The sequence below is a fragment of the Geotrypetes seraphini genome, chromosome 8 (assembly GCF_902459505.1).
Source record: "Geotrypetes seraphini chromosome 8, aGeoSer1.1, whole genome shotgun sequence".
In the NCBI taxonomy this organism is placed as follows: Eukaryota; Metazoa; Chordata; class Amphibia; order Gymnophiona; family Dermophiidae; genus Geotrypetes; species Geotrypetes seraphini.
In genome coordinates this window covers 113,987,636-114,008,757 of record NC_047091.1, presented here as the reverse complement: position 1 = coordinate 114,008,757, position 21,122 = coordinate 113,987,636, and the positions used below count along the sequence as shown (strand labels likewise).

The following is a 21,122-nucleotide window of genomic DNA, read 5'->3' as shown; positions in this document are numbered from 1 at the left end:
TAGATTTTCTCAAGTCCATCTTAATAATGGTTTATGAACTTTTCTTTTAAGAAATTATCCTTTTATAAGTCCTGCTAAGATAACTTTTTTCACTACATTCACTGGCAAAGAATTCCAGAGTTTAAATATAGGTTGAATGAAGAAATATTTTCTCTAGTTTGATTTTAATCTACTACTTAGCTTCATCACATGTCCCCCCTAGGTTTTGTATTTTTGGAAAGAGTAAACTGATTCACTGGAGTCAGGGAAAAATACCTGCATATTATATGGGCAGCGCTGTCTACATCTAGTAGTGCTATAATTGTAACTTTCCCCTTCCTTCCTACCTAATCATGTTTGTCCAAATTGTTTTGTCAATTGTATAACTTAGATAAATTATATGTATTACCACAATCTGTTGGTTTTTAAATTGTACATCGCTTAGATATTTTTTATAAGCGATACATCAAATGTAAATAAAACTTGAAACTTGAAACTATAGAAATAACTTGTAGTAGTAGTCCTGCATTCACATAGATCAGCTGTTACTTATTCTCCTGAGCTGCTATCATTCTCCTGCTCCACAGTTTTCTTTTCATTTCTCATGGCTTTCATGGGCTTAAGAGTTTAGCTTCATGGCTTCAGCTAGGTTTGCCAGCTTCTCTGGCTCAACTCATTTGGGCCTATTAGCTGAGTTTAACATAATCGGTTAAGTGTCTTCTCCGCATGGTTTCAGATTTAATTCATTGAAGTTTTAACAGCTGGGTTTCTGCTAGGTACTGTGACCTGGATTGGTCACTGTTGGAAACAGGAAACTGGGCTAGATGGACCATAAGTCTGACCCATTATGGCTGTTTTTATGCTCAGCTGAGCTTGGCAGTCTGAGCTCAGCCAGGCCTGGTAGCCCAGATTCAGCCGAGCTTATCATTTTGAATTCACCACATGCTAGGACAACCTTATTTGCATATAGTAAGTGGGATTTATGTAGTAGGCTGCATGGAACTTAATCTCACAGTTTCAGTGGAGCATAGTCTCTTCACTTCTCTGTGTAACGCAGTTGACTAAGTGTTAACGTAATATGCCGCCTTGATTGAATTCTTCAGGTGGTGATGTATTTATTCTTACTAGTAAATAAATATGTGCAGCTTGCTGAAAAAATTGTATTGCAGGGCTGGATATGGCTCCTGTTCCAGGGAGCTGACTTATAGCTGTTCAGTTGTTTGGTTCCCAGCTCGTAATATATCTCACTTTTCCAGAAGTGTTTGTGTCCTCCTGTTGGGGGTTATCTTAGGTGCACCTAATAGAGCAATACAGCTGCACCAATTGTTTATTTGAATGCCTGGGCTTGCCTGATCTTAATTTCATAACCTCACTGAGCCTTAATCTTTTGTTCCCATTTGAACCTCTTTTAAGATTAAGCTGAACTTCCCTGAACTTCCTTGTACTCTGGGCTTTTGTCCTCTCGTCTCAACTTCCTGTGTCAAGTGGCTTAGCCTAACAGTTTCAACTATGTATTTTCTAGTACTAGCTAGAATTTCATATTTTTCTTTTCAGCTACCTTTAGCCCTGTTTATGGGCCAGAAATATATATGTGTTTTGGAGAGCAGCTGGGATTTCTTCATAGGTGTTTACAGATTGCATTAACTGTCACTTTTGGTAGGCATCTGCCTTTTTTGCTGTAGAGCTTTTTTTTCATTGTCCTACCTAGGTTGATTCTTTCAACTCTCAAGGTAAGCCCTCAAGGCTTTAGCAAAATCTTTTCTTCATTAACTTGGTAGCGTTTCTGCTTGCGGAAAGTGCAGTATCTTGAGTAGAGGTTCATAAAACAGCTGACCTCTACATCGCACATTTAGGTGAATGCTGCAGTTTTCTTTGGCTTATTTTCCAGTTCCCTTCTGGAAGTTTTGATTGTTATTAGGCACTTGCCAGAGGTTGATGTGACAGAAGTTGATTTATCAGCCTCGACTCATGTGACAGAGGTTGATCAGGCTGAAGTTAACCTACCAGCACCAACATCTCCATCTTCTACAGAAACTGTCATTATCCTTGGACAAGCAGGCAGCACATGTGGGTGACGTCATCCACAGAGCCCGGTATGGAAGTGCTAAAAATGTACTATCTTTCTTGGAGCAATAGGAAGAGTGAGAGGGGTCTCCTAGTTCTTAAAAAGAGCCTCTTTAAGGAGTTTATGTAGAGGCTCTTTAGGACAGGGGTGTCAAAGTCCCTCCTCGAGGGCCGTAATCCAGTCGGGTTTTCAGGATTTCCCCAATGAATGTGCATTGAAAGCAGTGCATGCACATAGATCTCATGCATATTCATTGGGGAAATCCTGAAAACCCGACTGGATTCCGGCCCTCGAGGACCGACTTTGACACCTGTGCTTTAGGAGGTTTATCATAGTCTAAACATCAAGGAGCTCTGCTCTGAGTTCATTGTCCAACTCCAGTGTAGGAACCCAACCCTATTTTTCTTATAGGATCCATTATTCACTTTATGCAGTTTTGAGGTGCAAATTGTACTGCTGGAACCTAACTTCTATTTTCCTATAGATGCAGTGTTTAATTATTCACAATTTCATGGTTCACGGAAATTCCCTGGGACCATACTCCAGTGAATAATGAGAACAGACTATATTCTTTTTTTTTTTTTTAAGAGCCTACCTATTCACTGATAAGACTTCAGCACCATGTTAAGGTGATCAGAAGTAAGTTTGAGGAAAATGGATTGTATTCTATCCTGGAGAATACCCCTGGACTTTTCATTTTTCTGCTGAATTGCTTCTTTCAGCTGAAGCTTCTTCATATATTGCAGGTTTTCTGGGGTGACAGAAGATGATCTGAATAAGGTGAAGACCAGTTTGCGAGATGTCCAAGCTGTATTACTCAGCATGTTCAGCTCTGATACCATCCTGATTGGACATAGCCTGGAGAGTGATTTATTTGCACTAAAGGTATTCTTGGGCTTTTCCTCTTTTTCTAGTCTACATTTTCCAAAATTCTTAATGTTTGGGGAATAACTTTAAAAATTAATTAGTTGCAATCCATTTCTGCAGGTAAAATTTCTTACTTGTGGCCTTTTAGAAAATTGCTTGCATTGTATGTTATGGATTAAAAATTTCCCAATGACTGAATTAGGTAGGGAGGCAATTATGTGCCTTATTTTTCCAGCACAAAGAAAAAGGGCAAGGCTGAAGTCTTTAACACAACCAAGGTAAGCTTTATTTATGTGAATATAGGCTCAGATTTGCTGTTTTCCAATTCCCTTGCCAATTTTCAAACAGTGATTGATTCATATCAAATTTGCATGCAAATAATTTGCACAAAGGTGCAAATCATTTGCATGCAAACCCACCGACTCAATCGCTTAGTGAGCAATTGAGACATGTGCAGAGTCCTGACAGTAGTAACAGGAGAAGCAATCTTCTGTCACTGCTGTCAACTTCTGCTTTTTTTAATGGGACAGATGTTCTGCACGACTTAAACCATTTGTCCCATTAGAAAAGCTTTCAGTCGTGCCCCCCCCTGCCAGAGCCACTGTTCCCCTGCCTGAAAAAGCTGGCAGGAGGGATGCCCATTTCCTCCTGCCCCCAAAGGCATCTGTCCGCTCCCCGAAAAAACAACAGCAGGATGCCCATTTCCTCCTGCCCATAAATACCTCCACCTCCCCCCCTCCATCCCTCCAAAAAAACAGCAGGAGGGATCCAAAACACTACACACACGTGCAATAGATATACTGTAAAAGAGCATAAAAATGAGTAGCGAGGCAGAACCATATAGGAAAATATTCAGAACATTTGCCTGACAGAAAGAGTATGGCATGGAAAAAAAAAAGATCGCTAAAACTAAAGACGCATGCCACATAGGTAATTAATAAAACGTGGATACATGTAGTGCTTTTCATAGACATGCTTAAAAAAGAAGAAAGCTGTTTAGGTCAACATATATGCAGGTAAACATGATTATGAAATGCACCAAATATTATCCAGTAAATTTAAAAACATTGTTGGATACACGTTATAAGCTAAACGTTGGATTAAACATGGATTGAAAAAATTGTGAATTTTCGTTGGAGAACACAAGACAGAACATGATGTTAGAAAAGAGAGAGGAAACTTTGAGCAAATTAATATGTGACTGTACATGGGATATGGTATTGAATTAAGTTGGAATCAGTGAGATTATAACTTCAAAGAAATGTAGACTGAACTTAAAAAAAAGAAAAAAGGGGAAGGAAAAAGGAGGAAGGAAGGGAGTGGGGCGGGGGAACGGAGGGGGTTTGGTTGAAGGAACATAAAAGAAAAAAGTGAAAGATGAGGAGGAATAGGTGGGGGAAAGGGAATGAAAGAGGGGAGGGGCATCTCTTTTGGTAAATGGGGCTCGTTCAGATTCATTTCCCATACTGTGGGGTACTAGACAAGGATGCCCTCTCTTTCCTCTTATTTCTCATTACTTTGGAATCATTACTTTGTACTCTGCGCTTGTTTGATGAGGTGAGTGGTTTACATGTGGGAGCCCTGGCTGTTAAAACATTGGCCTTTGTTGATGACTTGTTTTTAATTCTCACCCGGCCTGAGACCTTGTTGCTGGCGGCCTTTGATCTTATTTCAGAATATGATTTCTACTCTGGTCTGTCTCTTAATTCAGACAAGTCGTTGGTGAGGCCGCATCTTCAAAAAGATATGAAAAGGATGGAGTCGGTCCAGAGAAAGGCTACTAAAATGGTGTATGGTCTTCGTGATAAGGTGTATGGAGACAGACTTAAAGATCTCAATCTGTATACTTTGGAGGAAAGGCAGGATAGGGGAGATATGATAAGAGACATTTAAATACCTACATGGTGTAAATGAACATGAATCGAGTCTCATTTGAAAGGAAGCTCTGGAATGAGCGGGCATAGGATGAAGTTAAGAGGTGATAGGCTGAGGAGTAATTTTATTTTTTTTTTTAATTCTTTATTCATTTTTAAACTTTCAACAAGTGCAACAAAAATACAATCATGTACACTTTATCACTTACTAATCCATCAAAGACTAATTCATAACAAATACCCTCCCTCCCTCCTTTATAATCATCAATAGCACTTTAGCTCAAGATGTAATTAAAATAAACCCACCCTCCCTCCCACCCTGTACTTTAATAAACAAAAGGGGAAAAATAAATTAGTAGTTATAATCAATCCATATAATATTTTAATGGCTCCCAAACATCATTAAACTTTTTAAAACACCCTTGTTGAATGGCTATTACTCTTTCCATTTTGAAAATATGGCACAATGAATTCCACCAAAAGCTATAACTTATTCTATCATAGTTTTTCCAATTTTTTGTAATATGTTGAATGGCAACTCCTGTCATTATGAGTAAAAGTTTATTGTTTTTAGAGGATATTTGGCTCTGTGCCCTCATTGATGTACCAAATAATATCGTATCATATGAAAGCGCTACCGGATTCTCAAGTAAATTATTAACTTGACCACAAATAGATTTCCAAAAGCTAATTATCAGAGGACAATAAAACAATAAATGATCCAATGTCCTAGCTTCAAGATGACAGTACCAACATCTATTGGACTTGGAGTAATCTAATTTTTGTAACAGACCGGGGTCCAAAATGCTCTATGTAACAGAAAAAAACAAGTTTGTCTCATAGATGCCAACACTGTACATCTCATCCTCCAAGCCCAAATACGTGGCCATTGAGATGCAGTAATTTGATGCTTGATCTCAAAGACTAATCTTTGGTTTCTTATTTAAAAATCCAGATATTAATTTATATCACTGAGCAGCCTGATGTCCCAGGAAGTCCACCCGAAAGCATAAGATCTGTAAACTATAATAATTACTGAGATTTTTCCATTCAGGGAACCCAACCTGAATGGCCTGCTTCAACTGCAGTCATCTATAATTTTGTGATTTATTAAGACCAAATTTGTGCTGCAGTTATGAAAAGTCAAGCAGCTTACCATCTGAAATAACATCATCCAAAGTACGTGACCTTAAATCCACCAATTTGAATCTTGGAGTTCAGCCATAGGGTCTGATGAGTTGAATTATGAACCGAAATAGGTGTTAAATTATTCACATATTTTAAGGTATTCAATGTATCTACTAGGATTTTATTATCTTTATATAATCTAGGCATCTTTGTACTCAACACATGACATAACCTCAATGGTAACATGAGTTGCCATTCCAACCGTAACCAGTCTGGGAGTTTTTCCATGAGCTCAGGGAAAATCTAGTACATACACTGACACAAAATATAGGCTTGATGGTACCTATAAAAGTTGGGAAAATTTATCCCACCCTCCGCAATTGGTTTTTGTAGAGATACCATAGCAATTCTTGCTGATTTCCCCAGCCAAATAAATTTTGTCAGAATACTATTTAATTTCTTTTTTTTTTAATAATTCTTTATTCATTTTCATATTTTACATGAAGTGTACAAAATATTGAGTTACAACTAATGAATACACAATATCACTTTTATATCTATTACATAATATTCTGAACAAATTTTTTTTATCCCCTCTCCCACCCCCCACCCTTCAAGTACTTTCCAATCACCTTATACATATTGTATACCATATTATAACATGTTATGTAAAATTATTTTCACTACCCCCCCTCCATGTGTGCCATAAAGAAGACAAGATAAAGAAGAAAAGAAGAAGATAAATCCTACTATTCATTCAGTACAATACTTTGTCAATGGCCCCCATATTTTTATAAATTTATGATATGTCCCTCTTTGTATTGCTATTACTCTTTCCATTTTGAATATATGACAAATTGTATTCCACCAAAATGTATAATTAAGGTTACTATGATTCTTCCAGTTATTGGTTATATGCTGAATGGCAACCCCTGTCATGACTAGTAAAAGCTTGTTATTTTCTGGTGAAATTTGACTTTTTTTTCTCATCATTCCAAATAACACTGTATCATATGATATTGCTACATGATTTTCCATCAATTTATTAATTTGTGGCCAAATTGCATTCCAAAAACTTTTAATGTAGGGACAATGATATAGTAAATGATCCAACGTCCCAGGTTCCAGATTACAGTGCCAGCATTTATTGGACTTAGAACTATCTAATTTTTGCAAACGTGTAGGGGTCCAAAAAGCTCTATGTAATAAAAAGAACCAAGTTTGTCTCATAGATGCTGACACTGTACATCTCATTCTCCAAGACCAAATTAGTGGCCATTGAGATGCAGTAATTTGATGCTTAATCTCAATGCTCCAAATGTCTCTTAGACCATTTTTTGGTTTTTTATTCAAATATCCAGATATTAATTTATACCACAATGCGGCTTGATGCCCTAGGAAGTCTGCTTGGAAGCATAAGAACTCTATACTATATTGATTATTCAATGTTTTCCATTCAGGGAACCCAACCTGAATGGCCTGCTTCAATTGCAACCATTTAAAACTTTGTTTTTTACTAAGACCAAATCTATGTTGCAATTGTGAAAATTCCAGCAGTTTACCTTCCGAAATAACATCATTCAGAGATCTAATGCCTGCAATAATCCAGTCCTTCCAAAGGATTTGAGCTCCGCCAATTTTAATCTTGGAGTTTATCCATAAAGACTGATTAGTTGACTTGTTTATTGGGACAGGTGTTAATTTACTAATAAACCTCAACGTTTTCCAAGTATCCATTAATATCTTATTTTCTCTGTATCTTCTAGGCATGTTGATACTTGGAAGATGAACTAAATTTAGGGGAAACATAAGGCGCCATTCCAAATATAACCAATCCGGTGCATTATCTATCAGTTCTGGGAGGATCCAATACATACCCTGACTTAAAATATAGGCTTGATGGTACCTATAAAAATTTGGAAAATTTACCCCTCCCTCCTTAATTGATTTTTGCAAAGATACCAAAGCTATTCTATGCATTTTACCAAGCCAAAGAAATTTCGTTAAAATGCTATTAAGCTTTTTATAAAAGGACCCCTGAAAATAAATAGGTATCATACTCATTTGGTAGCATACTACAGGCAAGATCATCATTTTAATAGTTTGAACTCTCCCCCACCAAGAAAGATGTAACGGATTCCATTGCTCACATAACTCTGTAACTCTTTTCAATACAAATTTTTCATTTTCTTTTACTGTATCTTCAATTGTATTTTTAACTTGAATGCCAAGATATTTAAATCCTCCTTCTTTCCATATGAACGAAAAAGCGTCAAATAATCCTTTTACACAATGAACATTTAAAGGTATAAGTTCAGACTTATTCCAATTAATTTTATAACCTGAAAATTTGCCAAACATATCAATTAATTCCAATAGACAAGATAAGGTAGACTCTGGATTCCTCAAATAAAGTAAAATATCATCCGCATAAGCCGAAATTTTATATTCCATATCAGAATATGGAATACCCTGTATCCCCCTTGCTTGCTGTATTGCTAACAATAAGGGTTCTAATACAACATCAAATAACAAAGGAGATAAAGGACAACCTTGTCTAACTCCCCTCTGCAATTGAAAACCATCAGATATCATATTATTAATATTTAATCTTGCAATCGGGAAGCTATACAATGTTTTTACCATTTGTATAAATCCAGAACCTATACCAAACCATTCTAAAGCCTGATACATAAAATTCCATTCTACCCTATCAAACGCTTTTTCTGCATCCAAGGAAACTGTAAAAGCCGGTTCATCCATTTTTTTTGATAAATTTAACATATGAAACAATAATCTAGAGTTATTAGAGGAATGTCTTTTAGCAACGAAACCCGTCTGATGCATGTCTATAATATGTGGGAGAGCTTTGGCTAATCTCAAAGCCAAAATTTTCGCCAAAAGTTTATTATCCACATTTATTAAAGATATAGGCCTGTAGTTTGAAACCAAAGTAGGATCTTTATTTGGCTTAGGCAAAACAATTACTATTGATTCAGCCATAGTACCTTTAATATCACCTTTTATAAGTTGTGTCTGATATAAATTTAGTAAATATGGGGAAAGGACATTTTGAAATGTTTTATAAAATTCTACTGTATAACCATCACCACCTGGAGCGGATCCAACTCTAATAGATCTCAACGCTGTTTCTAATTCTTTTAATGATATAGGTTCATCTAAACTCCGTTTTATATGATCAAGAACCTTAGGTCCAATAATTAAATCTAAAAAATTTTTACCATCTTTTTGCCTCTCCAAATAAGGCTCGGAAGAATACAGGTCCTTATAAAATTTTAGAAATTGCTTTAAAATTATATCCGTTTGATTGGTTATTATACCATTATCATCTTTTATCCCATTAATGTTAGTTCTTCTTTTTTTTGCTTTAAGATAATTTGCCAATAATCTTCCTGCCTTATTAGAATTTCCATAATACATTGTCTGTTTGGAAAACAAGTCTCTTCTTATCATTTTTGAAGCTAATTCGTTATATTTACCTTTTGCTTTCAAAAGAGCTTTTAATACATCATGTTCCCATTTGCTTACCAATTTAGTTTCTAGTATTTTAATTTCTTTTTCTAACTCTATATACTGTTTTTTAATCTGTTTCCTAACAAAAGCCGAATATGATATAATATGACCTCTCATAGTCGCTTTAAAAGCGTCCCATACATTTTCAATAGATGTATCTTCCACTAAATTAATTTGAAAGAAATCACTAATTTGTGTTTTAAAATTTTCCAAAAATTTTTCATCCATAAGCAATGCATTATCAAATCTCCAAAGAGGTCTTCTATTTTCTAATTGATCTAATTGTAAATCTATCCATACTCCCGCATGATCCGAAATGATAATGGGATCAATGGAAGCCTTAATCACTTGCTGCACCTTATGTGATGAAATAAAAATATAATCTATTCTTGAAAATGATTTATGAACCTGTGAACAAAATGAAAATTCCTGATCATTAAAATGAAGAATACGCCATATATCCTTCAAATCACATGATTGAACCAAATTATCTAAACCTAAAGATTTTATACTTTTACGTGTTTTTTTATCCATTAATGGATCCATTACAGCATTAAAATCTCCAGCCACCACTAAATTAGAAGCAGCCAGTGGTAACAACATACTCTGCAATTTTTTAAAGAATTATGATTGATTCGAATTAGGGGCATATATATTGAACAACGTCAGAGCATTATTTCCCATACTTATATCAACATGTAGCCATCTTCCATGTGGGTCCGAATTTACTATCTTAAAATTGGCCATACACTTTTTATTTATAAGAACTGCTACTCCTGCTTTTTTTACCCTCTGCTGGAGCAAAAAAACATTCTTTCACCCACCCACCCGTTAGTTTCTGTGATTCCTTTATATTAAGATGGGTCTCCTGCAGACAATAAACATCCGCGTTTTGCTTCTTTAAAAATGATAATACCTTTTTCCTTTTGATTACATGATTCAGGCCATTGACATTAATAGAAAATATCTTAAAAGACATAATATATTTTATACTCCTTATCATAATCTTCCTCTTCCCTTCTTCCATAACTAAGATCTAAAAAACTTCTCCCCATGGCACACATTCTTACCTCCAAATTACCCAATTCCTTATTAATCTTTTCCTTAATCATCCTAGTAATATCTTTAATACCCACCTTCTTCCCACCCCTCCCCCCCAATATAATGACTGCTTAAGGACACACATTGGACAGTAATCCCAACTTCCCCCCTCCCCCCCAGGCAACCAATATTTATTAATAACCCCTTTATCCTTTATTGAGACAAACTCACTACCTCTCCACAATATATCTAATTATATCTCTCTTCTTTTTCCATTTTAAAGTAATTAATTTCTCTATCTATTATTTAACCTTTAGTCACATAACCATATTTATTTCCTAACATTCCATTAATGCATTTTTATCATTTCACCAATCTCTAATTCATTCCCCCAACATTTTATTTCATTCAAGAAAATTCTATCATAGTCATATATTTAATAAAAAGTATCATTTTCCTATATCTTATGTTATCTAATCCATCTTCTCCTATCCTCCTTTAAATATCCAACAACAAATATCCATCTCTTCATATATTTCTGTTAAAAAAAAATTTCAATTTTATAAGTTTTTATCCCCTATTTGTATTTAAACATTTGTATTTCATTTTCAAAATAATTTTTTTCCCCCTTTTTATATTTCCTCTTCTCCAAATTAAATCCAATCTTTTTAAAACTATATTATCACAACATCAATCTTTACATTCCTTCAGCTACCAATAAATTCTTATGTATCTTTCTTTTATATTATTCATTTTCCTTTCCTTTACTTGCATTTAAATATCATATAACTTGTCCTTTCTATCATTAGTCCATTCTGCAATCTTTTCCTTATTGTCCTTTCATTCTTTACTTTCTCCTTTTCTGACTTATTAAATAAACTGAACTTTCATATTTATTTCTTATCTCCATCCATCCACTCTTAAAGACTTTTGACTGTCAATTGTCATTCATTTTTTATTTTTTATAATATCCTTTTAGTCTATCAGTCCTGCTTTCTTCTTCTTCACATCTATTTATTTTCCTATTCAGTCTTCACTTTTCCTTTTGTGTTAATTTGTCCAGTCCTTTAATCCTTCTTGTTCATTCTTTATTCCAACCATCCATCTTTCAGTCTCCTAAAAGTTTAGTCTAATAACTTCACTTTAATGTCTTTCCAGTCTATCCTTCTTTCTACTTTCTTCTTTACATTCTTTTATTTTCTTTTTCACTTGTCCATTTTTATTTCCTGTTCTTTGTTGCATATTCTTCTTTTTCCAACAAACAAAAGTTCCATAGTTCTTTATATTTAATTTTTTGTTCAATATCCACCAATCCAGTCTTAGTATTTATCCCTTCATTTCAACACCCATTGTGCTAAAATGACATAGGTTCTGATTTTGAAAGAAAGGTCTTTAGTTTTTCCGGATCAACAAAATACAAAGATTTATCCCCATAAGATACCCTCATTTTTGCTGGGTAATATAACCCATACTTATATCCTTTTTCCTTTAATTGAGATCTCAGATCAAGGAATTTCTTCCTAATATTTGCTGTATTTTTAGCAAAGTCTGGTAAAAACCATATTTTGGATCCTTCATAGTTTAAGTTTTTATCTTTTTTGGCAGCATTTAAAATTTCTATTGCTTGCTGGTATCTTAACATCTTGAATATTAATGGTCTTGGTCTCCCTTGATTTTCCAGACTCTTTATTGGAATCCTGTGTGCCCGTTCTATTTCCAAAGGCTGTTTGAAATCCAACTGCAATAATCTAGGAATTAAATTTTCTAAAAACTGTATTGCATTTTTCCCTTCCAAATTTTCCTGTATTCCAAAAAGTTTTATATTCTTTCTTCTTCCACGGTTTTCGTAATCTTCCAGCTGACTTTTCAATTGAATTATTTCCAAACTGTCGTTTTTGCATCTTTTTCCTTCACATTCTAAGCTCTCCATTTTAACTTCTAACTTTGTTGTTCTTTTATTAGCTACTTCCATTTGTTTGTGTATATTCAGGATTTCTTCCTTCAGTTCTGCCATATTACTCACAGTCTCTGTCAGCATTTGTTTGATTTGCCTCAGTTCCCCCATAACTTCAGCTTTGCTTAACTCCTCTGATACATCAGCAGGAAGCGGAACCTTACTCGGGGTAATTTGATTCTGCTTCTGCCTTTTCAAAGCCCCTCCGGTTTCACTCTTACTCTGTCGGGTGCTCGCCATGCTCCCGCTGTCCTCTCCGATGTTTTCAGCCGAAAACAGTTTAAAAGGAAATCTTTATTTATTCAACGGTTGCCCAGGTAAGAGGAGCGCTGCGATCACACGACCATTTTGTTTGCGCACTAAGCCACGCCCCTCCTATTTAATTTCTTATAAAAGGACCCCTGAAAATAAACTGGTAACATACTCATTTGGTAGCAAACCACAGGCAAAATCATCATTTTAGCAGTCTGAACTGAATTGATAATTGATATTTATTGGTATATAGGCGGGAGGGGTGGGCTTCTTATATAATTATTTAATTGAAGTAATACAAATCTGGGAGGGAGGGATGGGTTTCTTATATAATTATTTATTTGGAGTAATACAAATAAGAATGTCAAGTGATGAATTAAGGTATTTCTGAATGAATGTTGTACACTTGTTGTAATTTTTGAAAATGAATAAAGATATATATATATAAAAAAAAAAGTTTTCATTTACCTTCATTGTTTCTTCCAATGTGTTTTGAACCCAAACTTCTAAATATTTAATGCCTTCATCCTTCCACATAAAGGGAAACAAATCAAATAATCGTTTTTGACAATGAATATTTAAAGGAAGAATCTCTGATTTACCCCAATTTATCTTATACCCTGATATTTTCCCAAATTTATTTATCAACTCCAATAAGTGCGGAATGGTAGATTCAGGATTCCTCAAATGAAGCAAAATATCATCCGCATATGCAGAAACTCTATATTCCCGACCTGAATAAGAAATACCCTGAATCTCCTTTGATTGTTGAATAGCCAATAACAGGGGTTCCAATACAATATCAAACAACAAAGGAGACAACGGACACCCCTGTCTAACTCCCCTCTGCAGACAAAAACACTCTGAAAAATTCTCCAAGGCTTTTGATAAATTTAACATGTGAAAAGCCAGTCTGGTGTTATTTGAAGAATGTCTTTGAGCAGCAAACCCTGTCTGGTGCATTTCAATGATATATGGGAGAGCTTTAACCAATCTCAAAGCCAAAATCTTAGCCAGTAATTTTCCATCCACATTAATCAATGAAATAGGCCTGTAGTTTGAGACCAAAGTTGAAACTTTATTTGGCTTAGGCAAACCAATAGTTAAAGATTCTGCCATAGTACCTGCAATACAACCATTATTCAGTTGAGCCTGATATAAATTTAGTAATTGAGGTAATGGTGTGTTTTGAAATGATTTATAAAACTCAACAGTGAAGCCATCACCACCTGGAGCGGATCCAACTAAAAGGGATTTCAATACTGTCTGTAATTCCTTCAGTGTAATAGGCATTTCAAGAGATTCCTTTAAATGTTCAGGAATTTTAGGTCCCTCAATTAATTTTAAAAATTCTATTCCATCTGTTTCCTTATTTGAAAAAGCTCGGAAGAATATAAGGCTGAGGAGTAATCTAAGGAAATACTTTTTGTACAGAAAGGATGGTAGATACGTGGAACAGTCTCCCAGAAGAGGTGGTGGAAACAGAGACAGAGGCATGTAGGATCTTTTAGAGAGAGAAAGAGATAATGGTTACTGCGGATGGGCCATCATGTTTCTATGTTTAGTTTTCTGTACTGCTTTTTATTGACATTGTTTAATGGTAATTGTTATAGAGCAGAACAGAAGTGATTTATTTGTCAGAGAGGTTCTCCGTACCCCTCTTACTTATTTCTCGTCTTATAACCCCCCTCCTTCACCTAAGTGGCAGTGTCTATCATTGGAGGGCATGGCGTTTCTGGATTACGATGTGTTGCCAGATGAAGACCTGGGTCTCAGGCGATCTGCAGGACTCTCGGGGGGGGGGGGGGGGTGCAGATGACACGGGTGGCTGGTGGTCAGAGCCACCCGTGGGGGAGGACACCTCGGTTGTGTGCATTTTTCACCACGAGGAGCTCATTCTGCTGAGGTGTCCTCGGTGTTATGTTTTGAAGATGAGTCCAAGGAGGCCCCTTGGTTGGTTGATCCTCTTCTTTGTGGGATTCAATTGGCCTCCCAGTCCTTTCTCATGCATCAGGATATACAGGATATCGTGCACATGTAGTTGGAAGTCTCCGGGCACCCCTTTTCGGCTCACGTGGTCTATGGTCCGGCTTTATCCTATTCCTGATTCTGACAGGGACTCTTTACGTCTGCCAGTTGTGGATGCAGTGGTTTCAGCCATTGCCAAATGGCATGCAGTTCGGTGAATGGAGGTTCGGCCCTGAGAGACTCCCAGGACTGGAAGATGGAGTCTCTTCTTAAGCAGAGTTTTGATGTAGCTGCCTTGGTGGTCCAGGCAGTAATTTGTGGTGGTCTAGTTGCCCGTTCTTGCTTTAGATGGGCCGAGCATGTTGTTGGATATGGAGTCATCATTGACTCCACATTATCCTTCAACGACCACATCAACTCCCTAGTAAAAAAATGCTTTTTCAATCTTCACATGCTAAGAAAAATCAGATCCTGCTTTCACCAACAACATTTCGCTGTCCTTGTTCAATCCATTATTCTATCCAGACTAGATTACTGCAACTCCATCTACCTAAGCCTAACAAAGAAAAGTCTTCTCAGACTTCAGCGGATTCAGAACACCGCAGCTAAACTAATCTTCGCAAAAAGCAAATTCAACCATGTCTCCCCGCTTCTTTCTAAGCTTCATTGGCTCCCAGTCATCCTCAGGGTTCACTACAAATGCACCTGTCTAGCCTTCAGATCTCTCCACGGCATTCTTCCTCCCCTCTTTCCACTATCTTGGCTCTCCTCGAGTCCTGACTCCTCCAGATCCACCAAAATTTCAAACTATCCTTCCCCTCTTTAAAAGGCATATCCCAAACAGGAAAACTTGGAACATCCCTCCTCTTCAGGATCACTGCCCATCTTCGGAGTTCGACCTCTCTCCAACACTTCAGAAAACATTTGAAAACTTGGCTTTTCTCCAAAATGTAACTCCCTCCCTCTCCATTATTCTAAGTCCCCCATTTTCTTTCTGTTTACCAATTCCCTTCCTCTTTCCTTTGGAGTTCCCTTCTTTTTTAATTCCTGTAAACCGTGTCGAGCTCCACTTCTGTGGAGATGATGCGGTATATAAACTTAAGGTTTAGTTTAGTTTAGTTTAGAGTCCAATGGTAGATCAATGGGAGCCTCTAGTAGATTAGGAAGTCAGATCAGGAAGATTGAACGCGACTCTTTTTATCTTTCGAACGCCATGTATGATTTGTTGCAAGCTTTGGCTAAGCCTATGGCCTTAGGGGTGGCTACTTTGTGGACATACTTTGTGGCTCTGAGATTGGTCAGTTGGCTCAGCCTCCAAATCCAAACTCAGCAAATTTCCCTTTACGGGTTCTTTTCTCTTTGGAGTGGACTTGGACAAGCTGGTGCAGAGTTCAGATGATTCCAAAGTGCCTAGGTTGCCTAAAGAAAAGCCTCAGCAGTCTGGTAGAGAAGGATTGGGCCGAGGTTGTCTTTATGAGTACTGGTGGTATCGGCCTGGCAGAGGGTCATTCTTCCTGGGGTCGATTCTTCCAGCATATGCAGTCATTTCGAGGTGCACGCGGGGAAAGACGGGACTCTTCCTCCCTCTCCTCTTCCTCTCGGCCTGCATAATGAGGGTGTTTGAAGAAATTAGGTCTTACCTACCTGCTAATTTTTTTTCTTTTAGTCCTTCCAGACAGGCACCCAGTGTTTGTTCTTGATGATGTGAAGAGTCGTCTCTCTCGGAAATGTGAAATGGCGTTTTTTGTTCTTTTTGCATACTTTTTGTTTTTTTTGGGAGAGAATAACTAGTTGTGTAGCAGTGGCATCTGGTTTATACCTCTGTAAATGTGTGCTGGCATGAGCAGCATCTTCTACCTGCTGCTCGCTTTGCTCTCAGCTCGCTTCTGATGTCACGTCCTAGTCCCAGAGAGTCGAGGCTGGTTCGAGCAGCAGATAAAAGATGTTGCTTGTGCTGGTGAACATTTACAGAGGCACGCCGGGGGATGGGGGGACGCAGAGAGGTGCCAACAGTGACAGACTCTTGTGTACACAACATACACATCATTTAGTCTAGTGCATATTTATTTTATGAATTATTTTTTATGAAGGGAATTTTAAAAATATATTCTGGAATCTCTCACGGCACACCTGGATTCTCTTTGTGGAAGTTTGGATGAATGACTTTAGGTTAAAACTCAATCCTGATAAGACAAGCTTTTTCTTGGCATCTCCATCCGATTAGATTAAGGAGGATTCTTTAAACTTGAATGGTAACATTTATTCTAACTTGCCGACTATAAAAATTCTGGGAGTCTACCTTGATCGCAAATTATCTTTGAATTTCATATTTCTACTGTTGTTAAAAAAAATCTTATTTCCTTTTATGGAAATTAAGGACGGTAAAGCCATATTTCAATTTTGTCTCATTTAGTCTGTTAGTACAGTCTTTTATTTTGAGTTTATTAGATTACTGCTATATTCTCTATCTCTCAATCTCTAAGCAAAACATAAAAATACTGTGGTAAGGCTAACTTTTGGATTGAAATGAACTGACCACATCTCGCAGTATTGTCATAGATTACATTGGTTGACAATGGAGGCTAGAGTGATTTTCAAATTTGGCTGTATATGTTTTATTATTATATATTTATTTAATTTTTCAATATAATCAAGCATTAACTTGTACAGAAAGGAAATTCACCAAGAAATTAATATAAAAGTAAACAATATAAAAAAGTATCAAATATAAGCTTAAATTTCAACTCAAGTCCTCAAGAAGGATCCAAGGTGGATAATAGGCAAATAATAAAGAAAATTACATTTACAAAAGTAGTAACTAGTTGAATGAGGTTAATGCACCCTTTCTTAAATTGAGCACTCATATTTTATCTTTCTCCAAACATGAAGTTGCGAGAAAGGTTGTCAGTTGAGATGGCCCAAAGAAAACATATTTAATTACCGTATTTTCACGCATATAACGCGCGCGTTATACGCGTTTTTACCTACCGCGCATACCCCTCGCGCGTTATATGCGTGAGCGCGGTATACAAAAGTTTTAAAACATAGTTCCCACCCCGCCCGACGCCCGATTCACCCCCCCCAGCAGGACCGCTCGCACCACCACCCCGAACGACCGCTCGCACGCGCTCCCACCCGCACCCGCATCCACGATCGGAGCAAGAGGGAGCCCAAGCCCTCTTGCCCGGCCGACTCCCCGACGTCCGATACATCCCCCCCCCGGCAGGACCACTCGCACCCCCACCCCGAAGGACCGCCGACTTCCCGACAATATCGGGCCAGAAGGGAGCCCAAACCCTCCTGGCCAGACCGCCCGCCCCCCCACCCCGAACGACCGCTCGCACGCGCTCCCACCCGCACCCGCATCCACGATCGGAGCAAGAGGGAGCCCAAGCCCTCTTGCCCGGCCGACTCCCCGACGTCCGATACATCCCCCCCCCCGGCAGGACCACTCGCACCCCCACCCCGAAGGACCGCCGACTTCCCGACAATATCGGGCCAGAAGGGAGCCCAAACCCTCCTGGCCACGGCGACCCCCTAACCCCACCCTGCACTACATTACGGGCAGGAGGGATCCCAGGCCCTCCTGCCCTCGACGCAAACCCCCCTCCCTCGAACGACCGCCCCCCCCCAAGAACCTCCGACCGCCCCCCCAGCTGACCCGCGACCCCCCTGGCGACCCCCACGACCCCCCCACCCCCCTTCCCCGTACCTTTGGTAGTTGGGCCAGAAGGGAGCCCAAACCCTCCTGGCCACGGCGACCCCCTAACCCCACCCCGCACTACATTACGGGCAGGAGGGATCCCAGGCCCTCCTGCCCTCGACGCAAACCCCCCTCCCCCCCAACGACCGCCCCCCCCAAGAACCTCCGACCGCCCCCCAGCCGACCCGCGATCCCCCTGGCGACCCCCACGACCCCCCCACCCCCCTTCCCCGTACCTTTGGTAGTTGGCCGGACAGACGGGAGCCAAACCCGCCTGTCCGGCAGGCAGCCAACGAAGGAATGAGGCCGGATTGGCCCATCCATCCTAAAGCTCCGCCTACTGGTGGGGCCTAAGGCGCGTGGGCCAATCAGAATAGGCCCTGGAGCCTTAGGTCCCACCTGGGGGCGCGGCCTGAGGCACATGGGCCCAACCCGACCATGTGCCTCAGGCCGCGCCCCCAGGTGGGACCTAAGGCTCCAGGGCCTATTCTGATTGGCCAACGCGCCTTAGGCCCCACCAGTAGGCGGAGCTTTAGGATGGATGGGCCAATCCGGTCTCATTCCTTCGTTGGCTGCCTGCCGGACAGGCGGGTTTGGCTCCCGTCTGTCCGGCCAACTACCAAAGGTACGGGGAAGGGGGGTGGGGGGGTCGTGGGGGTCGCCAGGGGGGTCGCGGGTCGGCTGGGGGGCGGTCGGAGGTTCTTGGGGGGGGCGGTCGTTGGGGGGGAGGGGGGTTTGCGTCGAGGGCAGGAGGGCCTGGGATCCCTCCTGCCCGTAATGTAGTGCGGGGTGGGGTTAGGGGATCGCCGTGGCCAGGAGGGTTTGGGCTCCCTTCTGGCCCAACTACCAAAGGTACGGGGAAGGGGGGTGGGGGGGGTCGTGGGGGTCGCGGGTCGGCTGGGGGGCGGTCGGAGGTTCTTGGGGGGGGGCGGTCGTTGGGGGGAGGGGGGTTTGCGTCAAGGGCAGGAGGGCCTGGGATCCCTCCTGCCCGTAATGTAGTGCGGGGTGGGGTTAGGGGGTCGCCGTGGCCAGGAGGATTTGGGCTCCCTCCTGGCCCGATATTGTTGGGGAGTCGGCGGTCCTTCGGGGGGGAGGGATGTATCGGACGTCGGGGGGGGCATCAGGCTTTCAGGATGGGGACAGACCTTCAAGGGGGGACAGTGCACGGAAGTCAGGGGGGGTGAACGGAGAGTCGGGACAGCGCACGGAAAGTCAGGGCGGGCGAAAGGAGCGTCGGGCAGCATGCGCGGTATACCCGTGAGCGCGGTATACCAAAGTTTTTGTACATATCATCGTGATTTCTGCGCGCTATACCCGTGTGCGCGTTTTATACGGGTGCGCGTTATTTGCGTGAAAATACGGTACACATTTACATGGATGTCGCAAGTAAAAAGCCCTGGATTACTGCCAAGTTATCTATCTGATTGTTTCAAATTTGTAAACAGGAAACATCTACTTATAGTATTTCTCTTTGACTTCTCATCAGTAAAGGGTTGTGTCTACAAACGATTCCTTGGTAAAATGTGGGAATAACAAATTTGTACTTATACATTATTTTTTACTTCCTATTCAGCTTTCAGAAAAGCGTTGAAAACATATCTGTTTGGTAAATATCAGGATTAATTCACTATGATATACTATATTGTTAGTATTTCTTGATTTGTAAACCGCACAGAACTGTGAGGTCATTGCGGTATATTATAATCTTTGTTATGTTATGTCACAAGAGCAACAAAAAAAGAAATCCAACCGAATCTGCAGAAAAACCACCAAAACAGGAAAACCAAACAAAAACTGCAGACAATGTACACGATGCAGGCAAGAATTTATTGTACCAAAGTTAAAATGCAGTAATAAAAAACTTTTTACCAACCAAGAGACCCAACATGGTCCGTGTTTCGGACAACACGCCTTCGTCAGGGGTCCTAATGAATAAAAATACAATACTGAAATGTTCAATATTAAGAGAACTGAATAACTAATAAAGAATAAAATGAAATAAAATAAAATGAGTGGTGTTGCCATGCCATGCCTGAAGGAGTGTGATAATAGAATATCAACAGGATGGATGATATTTGTTAAGGGATCACAGTGCAAAATAAACTGACACAAAATGGAAAATGGAAAAGAAACCATAAAAATATATAAAGAGAACAACATGCAGTGAATCAAAAATTAATAAAAATAGAGTGGAGACAAAAACAAATAAGAAACAAAAGAAGTGAAAACAAAAAACGTGACACAGGAACAAAAGGTGAAACTCTATATCACCAGAGGTGCCAATTTGTGACATTGATTTGTGATGAGAGAGCACCTACCATGGTAAATAAGAACATAAGAATTTGCCTCCGCTGGGTCAGACCAGAGGTCCATCGAGCCCAGCAGTCCGCACCCGCGGCGGCCCATCAGGTCCATGACCTGTCATGTTATCTTGATTTAGCCCTTTAGCCCCCTTGTTTTCATCTATACTCTTTCCATACTCTTATCTACCCTTATCTGTATCCCTCAATCCCCCTATCCTATATAATATAACAGAAAGAGATGAATCGAGATGTGCTAGTACTCCATGCGTATTAATAACATGAGGAAAATGGAAAGAGCTGGGGAGAGAATGTTGGTATGAAGTTATCATGAGCATAATGATATCAACGCTCCTAGGGTAAATTATATGCAAATATATATATATATATGTAGGAAAAAAAATATATATATATATATGCAAATATGTACCACAAATCCTAACAATACTTGGTTTAA

At 39.4% G+C, this 21,122-nt stretch overlaps 1 protein-coding gene across 3 annotated transcripts in view; it reads left to right on the top strand.

Moving 5' to 3' along the window:
- Window positions 1-21,122, top strand: part of REXO1 (RNA exonuclease 1 homolog) — a 176,229-nt gene that overhangs the window by 130,266 nt on the left and 24,841 nt on the right. For all 3 annotated transcript variants that reach the window (XM_033955063.1, XM_033955062.1, XM_033955064.1), the window contains one exon: window positions 2,791-2,929. In XM_033955063.1, coding sequence (XP_033810954.1) covers window positions 2,791-2,929 — 139 coding nt within the window. The remainder of the gene's footprint in view (window positions 1-2,790; window positions 2,930-21,122) is intronic.